The sequence below is a fragment of the Periophthalmus magnuspinnatus genome, chromosome 16 (assembly GCF_009829125.3).
Source record: "Periophthalmus magnuspinnatus isolate fPerMag1 chromosome 16, fPerMag1.2.pri, whole genome shotgun sequence".
NCBI lineage: Eukaryota > Metazoa > Chordata > Actinopteri > Gobiiformes > Gobiidae > Periophthalmus > Periophthalmus magnuspinnatus.
The window spans coordinates 2,729,981-2,746,703 of NC_047141.1; the positions used below are offsets into that span (position 1 = coordinate 2,729,981).

Consider the following 16,723-nt stretch of genomic DNA (forward strand, 5'->3'; position numbering starts at 1 on the left):
CAGAACAGTACATCCAGAACACTGCTGCTCGGGTCCTGACTAGAACCAGGAAGTACTTCACACATGTGTCCAGCACCAAAGAACATCTCCCACAGGTTAGAGCCACATGAACCATCTCACACTCTGAGGACTAAACATGGGGAATCAGTGTTTCAGTTTTCTGCAGCTAAAACCTGGAACATTCTTCCTGAAGATGTGAGACAGGCCTCTACTTTGACAATGTTTAAATCCAGTTCTGCATATGACTGAAAGGGTTTTATTCTGCACTTTTCTCCTTTAATGTTTTATTTGAGATTATTTATGTTTTGATTTATGTGATTTTAATGTCTTTCTTATTCTGTAAAGCACTTTGAATTATCTTGTGTATGAATTGTGCTGCACTTGCCTTTCCTTAAATTTATCAATCTCAAAATGAGAACAAATGCACAGCCTGGATGTAACTGTGGAGGCAGCATGTTACCTGAATGTTTCCATGGAAATAGGAAGTTAAAACCATATTTTGGGACATTCTCTATGGATATGGATGGATCTGCAACTGCTGTTGTGAATTTGGGCTTTACAGAAATAAATTGTAATTGTAAATTGATTACTGTGGAATATTATAACCAAAGGAACAATATTTCCATAGAAATAAACAGTTTGTGTTGACATGACAACATATGGTTAAGAACTAACTGCACCAAAACTGAGACGGGAAAGAGGCTTTTTGCTTCACAAAAATGGAACACACTACAAGGAAAAGCAAAACTGGTTATGTTGGTGACACAATCACAATTTAATAATCTGGTATCCCCTATTTATCACTCCATCCTCAAACCTAAATCTAAACAAGGAAAGCAATAGGACTAGCAAGTATGCTAATAGCTAGTATGCTAATAGCCACTATGCTAATAGGTGTGAGCCCATTAGGGGCTTGAATGATTATGCTAAATATGACTTGGGCACAGTTCACACTTTGCGCAGCTCATTAGACCTAGTCTACAAACAGAAACAGAAACAAACAGGTGTGTCAGTTTCAGTGTAGTTAGCTCCTCCCTTCAGACAGACATAAGGCAGTGTTTACCAGCAATCTGACCAGAACTGAAGAATAGGCTTGGACAAGCAGCCAAATGTCTTCACTCCCACAACTTTTTGTCCAGTGACAGATTTGAATTTTTCTTTTACTATATCTGGTACTAATTTTATTCAGATGGGGCTAAATTCACCATGGAATACTTAATCTGGATGAGATTGGTATGGTATCGGTGTCTGCAGTTGTAAATATAAAAAAAATCGGATCAGGAGCCAAAAAAAGTTGACGTTCCACTATCTCCTCTGGTGTCCACAAGGCTCCATCCTCGGCCCCCTATAATTTATTGTCTATTTGCTTCCCATTGGCCACATCTTAAGAAAATACAATGTCCTTTTCCATTTCTATGGAGACAATAAATATCAAGTGTTTGTAGGGTGTTTGTGAGTGCCCAGAAAGGCATCTTTAAAAAAAATGTGACTTATCCACAGTGGGAGGAATAAAATACAATTTTAATCAAAAGTTACTCAAGTAAATGTACTTGAGTAACAGTGTATTCTAAACAGTGTGTTCTATTCACCTGAGCTGCCAAGTCTAAGTCTAGTCTTTTCTATAAGTTTACCAAACGCAGCTATGCCAAACACCAGTGTGTCTTATACAGATTTAATACATTGCTTTCTTTCTGTTCTGTTTCCCATGCAGCAGTTGCCATTTATCACACTAAGGGAGGATAGCAGCTACATTACGGTCATTTTGGTCTTTTCTGTAGCCTCCTTTCATACAGGAGTGTATGACTCACACGTAGAGAGAATTATAAGAACACTGGTGCAATCTCACTTGTTAGGCTCTAATTTAGACTATGCTACTTTTTTGTTAAATTCGTTAGATTCTGCTTTGAATTTTGCTGGACACTGCCTTTAAGATGACTGTATTGCTGTAACTGACAATAAAGATCTACAGAATGATTCCTGTGCCTCTGTGCCTGTTTATCATTCAACAGAACAACAAAATCGACAGTTTAGTAGAGCTATGATTTTTGTGTTTGGCTGTTGAGGTCATGTATGAGTAGTTTGCTTAGTCTACTCATGCATTTGTAGCTTTAGCTTTTATCTTTAGCATTTTATTTTTATTTTGGTTTCATATTTAGATGGTTTAGGGCTTTATGTTATAACTTTAGTTTTATATTTATTATTATTTCATGGTTGTTTCATATTGCTTTTCGTTTCACTGGTTGTTTCACACCATGTGGCCTGGTGTGAAAAAGGGGAAGTGTAAAGTATCTAAATTTAGCAGTGCGGTCTACTTTAAACTTGAATGTAAGATAAGATCTGCCTTTATTAGTCCCACAGTGGGGAAATTCCAGTATTGCACCGCACAGATAAAGAACAGAAGGAAAATGGTACATGTAATAAAACAAGATAATAGATAAATAGCTTTAAATAATTTAAAAAAATAGACTTAAAAATAGACTCTAATGTAATGTCGATGTACTAATGCTAAAGTTAATAACACGTGAACACCAGTGAAATGCACACACAGGAGATATTGATGCTCAGAGTCAAGGACAGAGCTGTAAGTTCTTGCAGCCCGACTGTTGCGTGGGAGCTCACGAAGATAACGATATGCTGACCACACACACAGGCACACACACACACACACATAGAGAGAGAGAGAGACACTATAAAAACTGTAAACATCCACACTTCAGGACCTGTCATTTCCAGAGAGTCCGTTGCTTCATTGTTCACTTTACCTGCAAAACTCACTAAACCCTTCTGACTTTATGTTTCAGACTCTTGGTCATCTTTGACCTTACACCAGAAATGAACATTCTTACAACCTCCAATCTTACATGGTCCGTTTTACCAGGGTCGGCCCTAGCCTTCAGGGGGCCCTAAGCAGAATCAGCCTTTGAGGCCCTTGCCACTTCTGTACCAAGTATACATATTTGACAAAAATTAAGACAACGCTGTCATCATCTTAACCAGTTGTAAAAAGACTGAAAATTCGGGAGGCTCACAAGAGCAATAGCCACAAGATAACAGCATAAACACATGTAATAAAGGGGGGTCTGGGGGTCGTCCCCAAGAGAAATGTTTAAATTCTAGACAGCTATTTCCTTATTTCTGATGCATTTTAATGTGTTGCAGTTCCTCTCAGTTCTTTGTTATAAAATACAGAATTGGATAGATAAGCCAAAAGATGTAGTTACACAAGAGGACACTTCAGAATCATAACTCTCAAGTGCAGAGTAATAGTTACATGGCTCCACCTCTTACAGTTTATGTCTCAGAATCCATCCATCCATCCATTTTCTTCCGCTTATCCGGGGCCGGGTCGCGGGGGCAGCAGTCTAAGCAGGGACTCCCAGACTTCCCTCACCCCGGACACGTCCTCCAGCTCCTCCGGTGGGACCCCAAGGTGTTCCCAGGCCAGCCGAGAGACATAGTCCCTCCAGCGTGTCCTGGGTCTTCCCCGGGGCCTACTCCCGGTGGGACATGCCCAGAACACCTCCCTAGGGAGGAGTCCAGGAGGCATCCTGAGCAGATGCCCGAGCCACCTCAGCTGGTTCCTCTCAACGTGTAGGAGCAGCGGCTCTACTCCGAGCTCCTCCCGTGTGACCGAGCTCCTCACCCTATCCCTAAGGGTGCGCCCGGCCACTCTGCGGAGGAAGCCCATTTCAGCCGCTTGTATCCGCGATCTTGTCCTTTCGGTCATTACCCAAAGCTCATGACCATAGGTGAGGGCAGGAACGTAGATTGACCGGTAAATCGAGAGCTTCGCCTTCCGGCTCAGCTCCTTCTTTACCACAACGGAGCGATACAGCGACCGCATCACTGCAGACGCTGCACCACATGGCTCCACCTCTTACAGTTTATGTCTCAGAATTCCACAAATAAAACATAGAGGCAGAAACAATCTACAGATGACATGGGCTAAAATACCCGTGTGAAGATGTTTCAGCTTCTTGTGTTCACTGTTCAGTCATAAAAATAAATAAAATACATCAACTGTGTGGGCCAAAACTGTCTCATAAGTAGGCCTATCAGTTAATCAAGACATTAAGAAGATATTTGACTCAACACTTTTCACCCATGTACAATAAAAAAATAAAAATCAAATCAAATAATAGAGATGTAAGTGAACTGTTCCAATCTGGTGGTACAAGTGTTTGTTTCATGCTTCATCTAAATGTACAGGGTCCTGATAAATAAATACATGAAATGAAATACTGAAACAGAAGCTGTGTCCTTATGTGGTCCATTTCACCTAACTTCATCCTAGACCAGGGGTGTCAAACTCAATTTCACTGAGGGCCACATCAGCAAAATGGTTCGTCTCAAATTTCCAAAGATATAAAAAACATGTCTGTGTAAATGCATAACTCCTGATAAAATGACACTTTAAGACAGTCATACATTTAAATTTGCCTTGTCACAGGTCACATAAAATGACATGGCGGGCCACATTTGGCCCCCGGGCCTTGAGTTTGACACATGTGTCCTAGACAATCATGTGGATAAAGCTCACCTGTGCTGGGAGCGTGTCTTCCTCCTGTTTGACGCTCTGCTCCTCTGGCTCCTCTTTAATCCGTGGAGTCTGTGGAGTGTCCTGGTTCCTCTGGTTCTCCTCTTTGGAGCGACACAGTTCCTTCTCATACTCTGCTATCGTTCTTTCAAACAGCGCAAAGATCTCTTCAGCACTGCTGCCCCCACTGGTCAGGCTGTTCCACTCCTAAAATACTCACCATAGTCGATCCGCCTCAAACTTTAGACCACACCTCTGCATTTGTCTGATCACTTTTTTGGGGAAGCTCCTCATGTTTGTCATTTATCTACAGCAGCCATGATGCTTCCAGATAAGAACACAGTGGCCCAGGCTAAGGGATCGTTTTGGGAGACACAAAGCTAAAAAAAAAAAAAACTGCCTTGGATTAGATTTTAATCTTAGAATTACATGTTAACTGTATGTGCGTGTGTTGGTTGTATCAGGGCTCCCCCTTCTGGACATCTGAGACTTTGCACGTGAAATTATTATTATTATTATTTTAATTTTTATTTATTTATTTAAAGGACAATGTGCAGTTACATTAAAAAGATGGCTGCACCAGATTTAGCATAATGCTACTTTCCATTTGTAGTCCTAAAACAACAATTAACACAACAATTAAACAACAATTGAAACAACAATTAACACGTACAATATAAAAACAAAATAAACTAAAACAATACAATACAAATCGGTGCAAGAATTCAAGTACAAATTATTCAGTGTTCAGTACGGACTAATAAAACAAATAATACAGCAACAATAAAATAGTAAAATAAAAGTAAAATTGCAGCAGTTACTTAAAGTGCAAGGGGTCAGTATTATTTAGAGTGCAAGAGGTAAGTAAAGTGCCAGTATGTTTACAGTGCATCAGAAAAACAATGCAATAGCTACTGGATGTACCCACGAGGGTAGCACCCGGTAGCTATATGTCCAACTGGTGTGGAATACGGCAGTGTAATAACAATCATAATCTGATAGTCTGGGGGCCATCAAATGCCCATAAGGGAATCAGCTGATGGGCAAATACCCGTCTGGTATTATTAGTGCACACAAGACTGGTGCTCTAAGAGCCGATCTTTGACGGCCCGTGAGAAGCTGTTAAAATCTGCCATGTTCTTTAAGTTGTCTGGAAGCCCGTTCCATTCTTTAATGGCTTTGTAGGAAAAGGCTGATTGGGAAAAAGCAGACTTTCTTTTGGGAACATTGCAGTCACCCCTTGAGACAGACCTTAGTGCTCTGTTAGTAAGTTGAGCACATTTTCAGGGGGGGGGGGGGGGGGAGCGTCATGAAGGATTTTATGCACCAGGCGGATATCAGAGTATCTGATCAAATTGTCAAAGCTTAACATTTTGTATTTGTCTAATATATTGCAGTGGTGGTATCGCCGGGACTTTTTATCAAGACTTTTGAGTGCCTGATTGTGCAAAGATCTTATTGGAATATAGGTCGCTTTGGCTTGAGACCAGGACGACTTGCAGTACAGGATGTAAGAGATTATCATTGCATTGAAGTAAGATTTTGCTGCTTCCAATAACAACGAGTTCCTAATATAACATAAGTTTGTGACATTATATTTCAAAACCTTACAGACCTTCTTAACATGCTTCTTAAAGGTTAGTCTGGGGTCCAAGATGATGCCCAAATACTTGACTTCCTCAACATTTTTGAGCATGTATCTGTCCACAAAAATATTTGGAAGAACACAGTGATTTTGTTTGTTAGAGAAGTACATTGTGACCGTTTTTTCTGTATTCAGTGAAAGGTTCATCTCGTGAAACCACTCCATTGCCTTTTTCATAACCTTAGAAAGTTTGGCTGCTACAGAGTTTGCATCTGAAAGAAGTAAAGAAAACCGTGTCGTCAGCGTACATCAAGACCTCCACATCCTTGCAAATAGACGGTAGGTCATTGATGAACTGAACAGCAACGGCCCCAGAATGGATCCTTGGGGAACACCTGTTGTACATAATTATTTTCATAATTATTTTCAATTTGTGACTGTTGAATGTTTTGTTAAATAAAACATCAGCAGTTGACTTTTTTTTTACTCAAAAACATTTTATTAAAAAAATGGAAGAAACAGAAATAATTGTTACATTTTTTTATATCAATAAAGAAGAATATAAGGCAAGGCAAGTTTATTTGTACAGCACTGCCACGAGAACTGACGTCACCTCAACATTACAGATGTTAACTCTTAAATGGTACCTGAATTATACTCTCATAAGGCTGATCTCAGCGAATCACAAAAAGACATTTAGTATTCCAAGTTTGTGGTGCTATGAGAAGAGATTAAAGCTAGCATAAACACTAAACTCATTCCAGTTTATTGTCAGTTTTTTGTGTTTATTTAATGTATCTGCTCCTCTACACCGCGTTTTAACTCCTCTTTATTTCATGCACTGGGGTTTGTTAGAGCTAGTTGCATTATTATTATTTTTTTTATTTTGACGGGAGTGGCGGGCTTTGATAAACAGAAAACAGCTGGACGGGTCTGTTTTGTAAAGCATATCGGCTCAACATAGAAGTCACATCACTGGAATTACGGTGGTTTGTCACAAGATCAAGACAGTGTCTGGCGAGAGACTATTAGTTTATATCTGTTTTTGGAGTCTTAATGATGATCGTTTATCGTCCTTTTTTTCCATTGACTGCATGGAGACGTGTCCAGTCCCGCCCCCTGTGAGCTCACTGTTGTGCCACTGTTGATCTGTGTTGATGCTCCTGTAACACTGGTCTTTTTAAAGCCTACGTCTTGGTGTGGCTTGCTAGACCTGTGTCACGCCCCAAAAGCGACTTGGGCTGTTTGTAACGAAAACGGTCCCTGGCTGCAGATGTCCCTGTCCCCCCTTCACGATTGCTCCATGCAAAGGCGGCCCCAAGGCTTAAGCCTTCAGTCACTTTCTGTTCTGTGAGTTCTCATGTGTTTCTTCAAATGCTGTCTATGTTTAAAGTCTTTATTACAAATGCAACAGCTGTAAGGTCTTTCATCAGTGTGTGTTCTCTCATGTTTATATAGATTAGACTTTAAGGCAAATGTCTTCCCACACTCTGAACAGCCATGAGGTCGTTCACCAGTGTGTATCTTTACATGTTCACGTAGATGAGCCCTTTGAGAAAATGTCTTCTCGCATGTTGAACAGCTGAAAGGTTTATCTCCTGTGTGTGTTCTCACATGTTTCTCTAGCGTAGCCTTTGTGGCAAATGTCTTCTCACATGACGAACAGCTGTAAGGTCGTACACCTGTGTGTATTCTCAAATGTGCACCTAGAAAAGACTTATGGGTAAATGTTTTCTCGCAGGTTGGACAGCTGTATGGTTTCTCTCCTGTGTGTATGTTTACATGTTGATCTAGAAGACCCTTTCGAATAAATGTTTTCTCACATGTTGAACAGCTGAATGGTTTATCTCCTGTGTGTAACATTACATGGTAATCTAGACTGGATTTTTGGGTAAATGTTTTCTTACAGGTTAAACAGCTGTAAGGTCTCTCTCCTGTATGTACTTTTAAATGTCTATCTAGATGACTCTTTTTGGTGAATGTTTTCTTACAAGTTAAACAGCTGTAAGGTCTCTCTCCTGAGTGAATTCTAATGTGTCTTTGTAATTTCTGCATAGTGTCAAACCTCTTTTGACACATAGGGCATTCATATTTTTTGTCCTCAGCTCCTTGGGCTGTTCCTGACACGTCTCCATAGTTCACAGAGGCACTGGTCTCTGGTGCAGACTTGTATTTGGGGGATAGACCTGAGTTTGGTGCAGCGGTGCTTCTAGCTCTGATCTGGACTTGGTTGCAGTGGTCTCCATCAGCCTCTGTCTCCATCTGTGCAGCTGAACAGTTGATTGGAGCTCTCCAGTCTTCATCATTGTCAGTGTCAGAGGAGTGCTCCGTGTGTCCCTCAGTCTCTGAGTGTAAATGTGGCTCTGTGCTGATGTCCTCTCCCTGTGTTTCTTCTCTGTGCTCAGTTTGTCTATGCTGAAACAGTGAGGACTCTTCTGTCTTCACACAGACAGCACTGGACTCTGGGACGCCGACTGGGAGCTGGGAACAAACAAACAAATATTCATACTCAAATTTTGACTCTCCTGAAAATAATAATATTACATTTTATTTATAAGTGCCTTTCAAAACACTGTACAGAAAGGGTTAAAAACAGAAACAGGTGAAAAATTGTGGTTATGTGCCGAGTGAAAAGGTTTTGAGTTGTGACTTGAAGAGACGAAGAATCAATGTGGGGAGATCAGGTTGGAGGGAGTGGAGCAAAGTGGGTGAAGGCTCTGCCTGAGCTGAGGAGAATTTTGAAGAATTTCTTTGTTTTATGTGAAGCCAGTGAAGTTGGAGGATGGAGGTGATTTGTGAATGGTGGTCTCCTGGTGATGATCCGAACGTTTGAAGAAGCTGCAGTTTCAGGAGGGAATTGTGAGGGACACCAAAGAGGAGAGAGTTACTATAGTCAATCCTGGAGGTGACAAGACTGTGGACAAAAATAGGAGCAGTGTGAGGAGTGAGAGAAGGGCGGAGACGAGAGATAATATGGAGGTGAAAGTCGGCAGAGTGAGTGAGATTATTAAAGGGGACTGTGGACGATGACACACAGACTCTTGACCTGAGGGGAAGGAAGGACAGGAGTCACTGATGGTAGACAAACTGTTAGATTTGGCAAAAGAGGAAGTGCCTCCAAGGAGAACTTTGGGTTTGGAGCGGTTCAGTTTGAGGAAATTTGAGGAGAACCAGGAGTTGTTTTCCTATAGACAGAGGGTGAGGTGGAAGTGATGAAGGTTTAGTGGAGAGGTAGAGCTGGGTGTCATCTGCGTAACAGCGAAAGTGAATGTTGAGCTTATAGAAAATTAAAACAAGAGAGAAGGGGCCCGAGGACAGAGGCCTGGAGCACACCAGTAGAGACAGGAAAAAAGTGAAATCAGTGTGGTTTATGTTGAATGAATTGACTGTGATCAAAGAGATATGAAGTGAACCAGGACAGAGAAGTGTGAGCGATTGTGTGAGTGTGACGGATGCAGTTTGGAGTGATGAGGGGACAGTTCCAGAGGTCAGGGAGGATAATATTAGTAATGAAGTTGCGAAGTGACAGAAGACAGGATCTCAACTAGAGACTGCTTCAATGATGTAGCAACATCATTATCCTGAAGAAGGAGAAAGACATCAGCTACAAACTACATTACATTACCTTTAAGATGCACAGTGAGATTAATAAACATAACTTGAATATATATCTTGAATCCATCACAAACTAATGGTAACTTTCATTATGTTGGGCGCACCAGCTAGCATACAGGCTAATCATGAACCCAGACACACCGTCTACTCTGCTCCATCTTTGTGGCTGAAGCAGGAGGCAGAGCCGGAGTCAGAGTGAGTGCTCTGAGGAAGAAAACCTCTGGGGAAAAGTGTCTGAATTTGTGTATTTTGGGCTTCTAATTATTGGTGAAAATGTTCATTATTTGAATTATCGTGTGATGTCATAATTGCCATTATCGGTCAATACTTATCGATAGCTGATATTATGGTGCATCCTCACTGTTCCAGTCTGGTGGTACAAGTGTCTGTTTCTTGCTTCATCTAACTGTATGTAGTCCTGATAAATAATTATATAAAATTAAATATTGAAACAGAAGCTGTGGCCTCCAACCTTATGTGGTCTGTTTCACTTAACTTCATCCTAGACAACACTGTGGATAAAGCTCACCTGTGCTGGGAGCGTGTCTTCCTCCTGTTTGATGCTGAGCTCCTCTGGCTCCTCTTTAATCCGTGGAGTCTGAGTGTCCTGGTTCCTCTGGTTCTCCTCTTTGGAGCGACACAGTTCCTCCTCATACTCTGCTATCGTTCTTTCAAACAGCGCAAAGATCTCTTCAGCAGCTGCAGTCAGCCGCTCATTCACCAAAGCTCTCAGCGTTTGGCCTTTCTGGACTTGGTTGCAGTGGTCTCCATCAGCCTCTGTCTGCATCTGTGCAGCTGAACAGCTGAATGGAGTTCTCCAGTCGTCATCATTGTTCTCTCCCTGTGTTTCCTCTCTGTGCTCAGTTTGTCTATGATGAAGCAGTGAGGACTCTTCTGTCTTCACACAGACAACACTGCACTCTGGGACACTCACTAGGAGCTGGGGTGGGGAACAAACACACAAATATTAATATTCATATTTTGACTCAAAACAAAGATCAGAATATTTATTTAATTCAATCAGAAATGTGCTAAATGTTTGTCATTATCTTGGTTGAGGTTTGATAAATGTATAACAATATTTCTAACAAGCTCAAGGTGAGAACAAATGCACAGGCTCCAGACGAAGGATCGCCGTGACCAGAGGACATCAAGTCACCAACTGGCCCTTAACACATATTCTGTGTATTAAATAATGCTCATGGTCAGAGTAATTATATATATGTATCTGTTGTGGTAAAGAAGGAGCTGAGCCGGAAGGCGAAGCTCTCGATTTACCGGTCAATCTACGTTCCTACCCTCACCTATGGTCATGAGCTCTGGGTAATGACCGAAAGGACAAGATCGCGGATACAAGCGGCCGATATGAGTTTCCTCCGCAGGGTGGCTGGACGCTCCCTTAGGGATAGGGTGAGAAGCTCAGTCACACGGGAGGAGCTCAGAGTAGAGCTGCTGCTCCTACACGTTGAGAGGAACCAGCTGAGGTGGCTCGGGCATCTGCTCAGGATGCCTCCTGGACGCCTCCCTAGGGAGGTGTTCTGGGCATGTCCCACCGGAAGGAGGCCCCGGGGAAGACCCAGGACACGCTGGAGGGACTATGTCTCTCGGCTGGCCTGGGAACGCCTTGGGGTCCCACCGGAGAAGCTGGAGGACATGTCTAGGGTGAGGGAAGTCTGGGAGTCCCTGCTTAGACTGCTGCCCCCACGACCCGGCCCCGGACAGACAATTCTTTGGGGGGATTCAGACTCTTTTAAAGCTCCGACACAATTACAAGCCACTCCCATCAAAATTCCCGCGAAGCAGCTTGAAACCGTAGCTCGACACGCATTTCTGACACTTCTGACGTAATGGGGCTTCAGTTTGACTGGTCACGTGATTTTTGGCGACGTGAAGCGCGTATCGAAACAATGCAACACTTCCGCTTCATAGGGTCGAGCTTGTGGTATATTGTGCTCAGCGCTATATCCGCCGCCAGCCAATAGGTGGTGCTGTTGTGTAACAGTTGTCTGTAGAAGTTGGATTGGTTATTAAAAAGTGAAGCAATGGACCTGCACGGCGGCCTTGTCTCAGTCGTCTATTACTTATATATATATAACCCACGTTAAAGACTAGAAAAAGCATAAAGCCACAACAGAGCTGAGAGGCTCGAGTGTAACATCTCTACTTAAAACCCTCAAACATAAGTTTCCTTTATGTTCCATGGGCTCTCTTTGTTATTCAAATTATAGACAGAAAATACATGTACACCAGCCCCTCCCGGACAGTTACTCAAAATAAGTATTCTGAAAAGACCTACGTATTTTCAGTCCGTGTATTTAGTGACTTCCAACACTGTGGATAAAGCTCACCTGTGCTGGGAGCGTGTCTTCCTCCTGTTTGACGCTCTTCTCCTCTGGCTCCTCTTTAATCCGTGGAGTCTGTGGAGTGTCCTGGTTCCTCTGGTTCTCCTCTTTGGAGCGACACAGTTCCTCCTCATACTCCGCTATCGTTCTTTCAAACAGCGCAAAGATCTCTTCAGCAGCCGCAGTCAGCCGCTCATTCACCAAAGCTCTCAGCGTTTGGCCTTTGGACATTTTAACAAAGTGTTTTTAGCTTTAGCTCCGAGCTAACCGCACACGGGGCTCTGTCTGCTTCCTGCTTTTTGTGCAGCAGAGTAGACACGGTTAGTGCACTGCTGCCCCCACTGGTCAGGCTGTTACACTCCGAAAATGTATTTGTTAAGTACGGCGGTGTAGAACTGTCAAGTCTGTACTTACAGTACAATCATGTTAAAAAGAGATACTGATGATTTTATTTAACACATTTAATGTTCACTCTGAAAATCTTTGTTTATGTTAAAGTGAATTACTGCCATCTAGTGGACGCTTTTTGGTTTTGTTTTCTGCCGCATGTGGACATTTTAAACATGGTCAGCTCAGTCACAGACAAAATACATCCCCGTTTTCAGCCTTGAAAAATCAACTTTGTTTTATGTTGTATTATTGTTTTTTGTTTTGTTGTTGTTGTTGTTTTTATTATTATTATTTTGCCTAATACTTAGGGTATTATAATTTTAATGAATATTTTGATACATTTAAAACATTATCTGGTACAATATATATATTTTTGCATCTCCTGTACTCTTTGTTAATGCACATTTCTGTGTGTTCTGATTCACAATTTTACCAAGAGACAAGTGTGGAGAAAAACATCAGTAAAGACAAGTCTTCTGTTTATGGTGGTGTGGACTCTCTATTTTGTTCTGTTAACTGTTGGTGGATAAGTTGGATTTTTGTGGTGAAGAATGAAGCCAGTGTATTGCAAAAGTCAGATGAATAAAGATGAGCTGGGAGAGAGTCAGGTGGTTTTGTGATGTCAGTGAAGAGAGAAAAAAAGAGAGAGAAAGATTATTTAATTGAAGTGTATTTTATTTGTGTTAGCTCTTTTTTGTTGTAGTTTAAATTGGAAGATTATTATGATCTTAAAATAAAATTATATTTTCTTATTTTTCGTTGCTCAAAATAAGCGTCACACTCGCGGAACAATGTTCAAAACAAACACCGCTCACGTCTCACAGACACAGACACACACACAGACACAGACACAGCTCACAGTCCTGCGTAAAGAGCCCTGATTTTCAGACGCTGTGCGCATAAGGGTCAGGAGCAACTTTCACCCGGCCCTAATGACACACTTATAAGCTCGTCTGTCATGAAAATCCTGCTGGAAATCGCCACAGAAATCTATTTGATGTAGTAGCAAGTATATTATCTGCTCTTGTCTCTGCGATGACGTAACAAATCAGACACGTCGCCCAAAAGTAGAGCCACAAGCGAGTGAAAATGAGCCAAAAAAAAGCCTTTGGAGAGCTTTTAACAAAGGGGAAAAGGACAACTGAGGAGCCAGAAGAGGAGACTACGACCTCCAAGAAAAAGGAAGATCAATTTAACAAACAATGCCTACTTAAAATCTGGGTTTGTCTCTACAGGTGAGGAGTCCACTCTGCGTGATATTCGGGAAAAGCAAATGAGGCAATGAAACCTTCAAAACTGCTCTGGCACATGGAGAATAAGCACCTGGGATTAAATGATATGCCTTTAGAGTTTTTTGAAAGAAACTGCGGAGCAGAGTAGACATAATCACATAATCAGTGCAGGGCTCCCACTGATGCAGTTTGGTGATATAAATAAAACCTACATTATTCCATTCCATTATTATTATTATTATTATTATTATTATTATTATTATTATTATTATTATTATTATTATTATTATTATTATTATTATTATACACAGTGTTATCTTAATTTTAGATGTCAAAAAGTATTTGCGGCTCCCAGTGTTTCATTTTACGTGGAAAGTGGTTGTGAAAGGTTGCTGACCCCTGGGCTGGACAGAGATACAGTGGAAAGTCAAGGGTAATAAATGCAGTGCACACGGCTGCAGACACACAAGGTGCGTCCCAACGCTGGAGAAGAGAAAGGTCATGTCGGTTTGGCACATTCAAATCTAGCTCCGAGTCGAGTTCACTCAGCCTCGAGTTTGGATGTGGAGGACCACAGCCCACCGCACTGACACGGTCATTTCAGTGCTCCCTCCCATCACGTTTTTATCATCACGTCATTTCAACATAGTAACGTGTGATTTCATAATATCACTGTTCTGTCCTCACTATGGTGTCACTACCAGGGCTGGACAGATAGGGAACAAAAAAGAGAGTCCACACCACCATAAACAGAAGACTTGTCTTTACTGATGTTTTTCTCCACACTTGTCTCTTTGTAAAATTGTGAATCAAAACACACAGAAATGTGCATTAACAAACTGTACAGGAGATGCAAAAATATATATTGTACCAACAAATAAAAGTCTGCACACATTACCTAGTTTAAAACAGGACAGAGCTAATAACAGGAGCTTGCAGTAGATAATGTTTTAAATGTATCAAAATATTCATTAAAATTATAATACCCTAAGTATTAGGCAAAATAATAATAATAATAATACAAAAATAAAATAAAAATAATACAACATAAAAGAAAGTTGAACTTTCAAAGCTGAAAACGGGGATGTATTTTGTCTTTGCGCTGACCATGTTTAAAATGTCCACATGCAGCAGAAAACAAAACCCAAAAGCCTCCACTAGAGGGCAGTAATCAACTTTATCATAAACAAAGATTTTCAGAGTGAATATTAAATGTGTTACAGTAAAATCATGTTAAAACGAGATACTAAGGATTTTATTTTAGTACAGATCTGGCAGTTCTACACCGCCGTACGTAACGAATACACCTAGTCACGTGTGTGCACGAGCTCAGTGAGTATTTTAAGAGTGTAACAGCCTGACCAGTGGGGGCAGCAGTGCACTAACCGTGTCTACTCTGCTGCACAAAAAGCAGGAAGCAGACAGAGCCCCGTGTGCGGTTAGCTCGGAGCTAAAGCTAAAAACACTTTGTTAAAATGTCCAAAGGCCAAACGCTGAGAGCTTTGGTGAATGAGCGGCTGACTGCGGCTGCTGAAGAGATCTTTGCGCTGTTTGAAAGAACGATAGCGGAGTATGAGGAGGAACTGTGTCGCTCCAAAGAGGAGAACCAGAGGAACCAGGACACTCCACAGACTCCACGGATTAAAGAGGAGCCAGAGGAGCAGAGCGTCAAACAGGAGGAAGACACGCTCCCAGCACAGGTGAGCTTTATCCACAGTGTTGGAAGTCACTAAATACACGGACTGAAAATACGTAGGTCTTTTCAGAATACTTATCTTGAGTAACTGTCCGGGAGGGGGGTAGGGGCCACGGCTCGGCACACTTTGGGAACGACTGGTGTCCATTTATTTTCTGTCTATAATTTGAATAACAAAGAGAGCTCATGGAACATAAAGGAAACTTGTGTTTGAGGGTTTTAAGGTCACAAATATCCACAAGTATCATAGCAACGAAAAAGCCAATGGAGAGCGAGGTTGGTGAAGGCACTCGGCCCTTCACGCCCGCACCGTTGGTTTGGCAGAGGGCGAGCTGTAGCAACGAGGCTGTTTAAAGATGTTCATTTGTGGTGTAAGCGTCAAAGAGCAACATGAATCTGAAATGGAAAGTCTCAAGGCTTTATTTCATGAATCTAGCTTTCACAAAGGTCCAATTTGACCTATTTTCAGATCGTGAGGTGCGTGTTTACAGTGTTTATACTGTGTGTGTGTGTTTCTGTTGTTCATTAACATTAATGCCATTAACTTTAGCATTAGTACATTGAAATACAGGTTTAATAGTAAACCACATTGCTAAATGTGGATACTTTATATCAATGAACCTGTTGCTAACATGAGTGACCTCAGGAGAACAGAGCACCTGATTGTTCTGTTATTAATGTCTTGATATGCTGACTTAAGGCAAAATGGCAAAATAAAAACACCAGGATCACGTAGAGCTGGTTAATAATACAACATTTTCTACAGCTGTGTGCGCAGCTGCAGAATATTTGCACGTACCTCAGTCTGTGTAAAGAGACTCGAGTCGTCCGTCTCCCGTAGCTCCGAGTTGAGCTCACTCAGCTACAGACTTGAATGTGGAGGACCACAAGAAGCTCCCAGTGCTGATACGCTCATTTCAGTGCTCCATCAGGGGCTCATCTTACCATCGAGGATGTGGCCATTCACACACGAGCAGTAGTCCTACTCCTCGAAACACTATTACTACTGCTACTACTACTACTATTACTGCTATGCGTGGGAAGGATGTCTGTGTAATCCTTCAGTCGTCCAGATATGATTCATAATAAAAATAAATAAATAAATAAAATTTGTCAAATGGACATATACACGTTTAGTTGCTCATGAAGCCGCTTCTTCAGTTCTGGTCATATTCCTGCTGGACACTGTGTTATATCTATTTGAAGGGAGGAGCTAACTAGCTTGAAACTAAAAACACCTATCGTTTACAATTTCTGTTTGTAGGCTAGGTCTATTGAGCTACACTAAGTGTGCACTGTGCCTGAGTCCTACTTAGCATAGTTATC

The 16,723-nt window shown here is 41.6% G+C and overlaps 1 protein-coding gene across 1 annotated transcript; it reads right to left on the bottom strand.

The window, feature by feature from the left end:
* Window positions 1–6,607: 6,607 nt before the first annotated feature.
* Window positions 6,608–12,419, bottom strand: LOC129456918 (zinc finger and SCAN domain-containing protein 22-like). The gene is made up of 3 exons (XM_055227958.1): window positions 12,086–12,419; window positions 10,267–10,677; window positions 6,608–8,603 (listed from the first exon to the last, which is right to left on the bottom strand). The coding sequence occupies exons 1-3, from the start codon at window positions 12,308–12,310 to the stop codon at window positions 7,455–7,457; spliced, it is 1,785 nt and encodes a 594-aa protein (XP_055083933.1). The 5' UTR covers window positions 12,311–12,419; the 3' UTR covers window positions 6,608–7,454.
* Window positions 12,420–16,723: the final 4,304 nt, after the last annotated feature.

Coding starts and splice junctions, on each gene's coding strand:
- LOC129456918 (XM_055227958.1), bottom strand. CDS start 12,310: ATGTCCAAAGGCCAAACGCTGAGAGCTTTGGTGAATGAGCGGCTGACT. Junction 10,678..12,085: donor AAGACACGCTCCCAGCACAG/GTGAGCTTTATC, acceptor TCCCCACCCCAG/CTCCTAGTGAGTGTCCCAGA. Junction 8,604..10,266: donor AAGACACGCTCCCAGCACAG/GTGAGCTTTATC, acceptor GTTTGTTCCCAG/CTCCCAGTCGGCGTCCCAGA.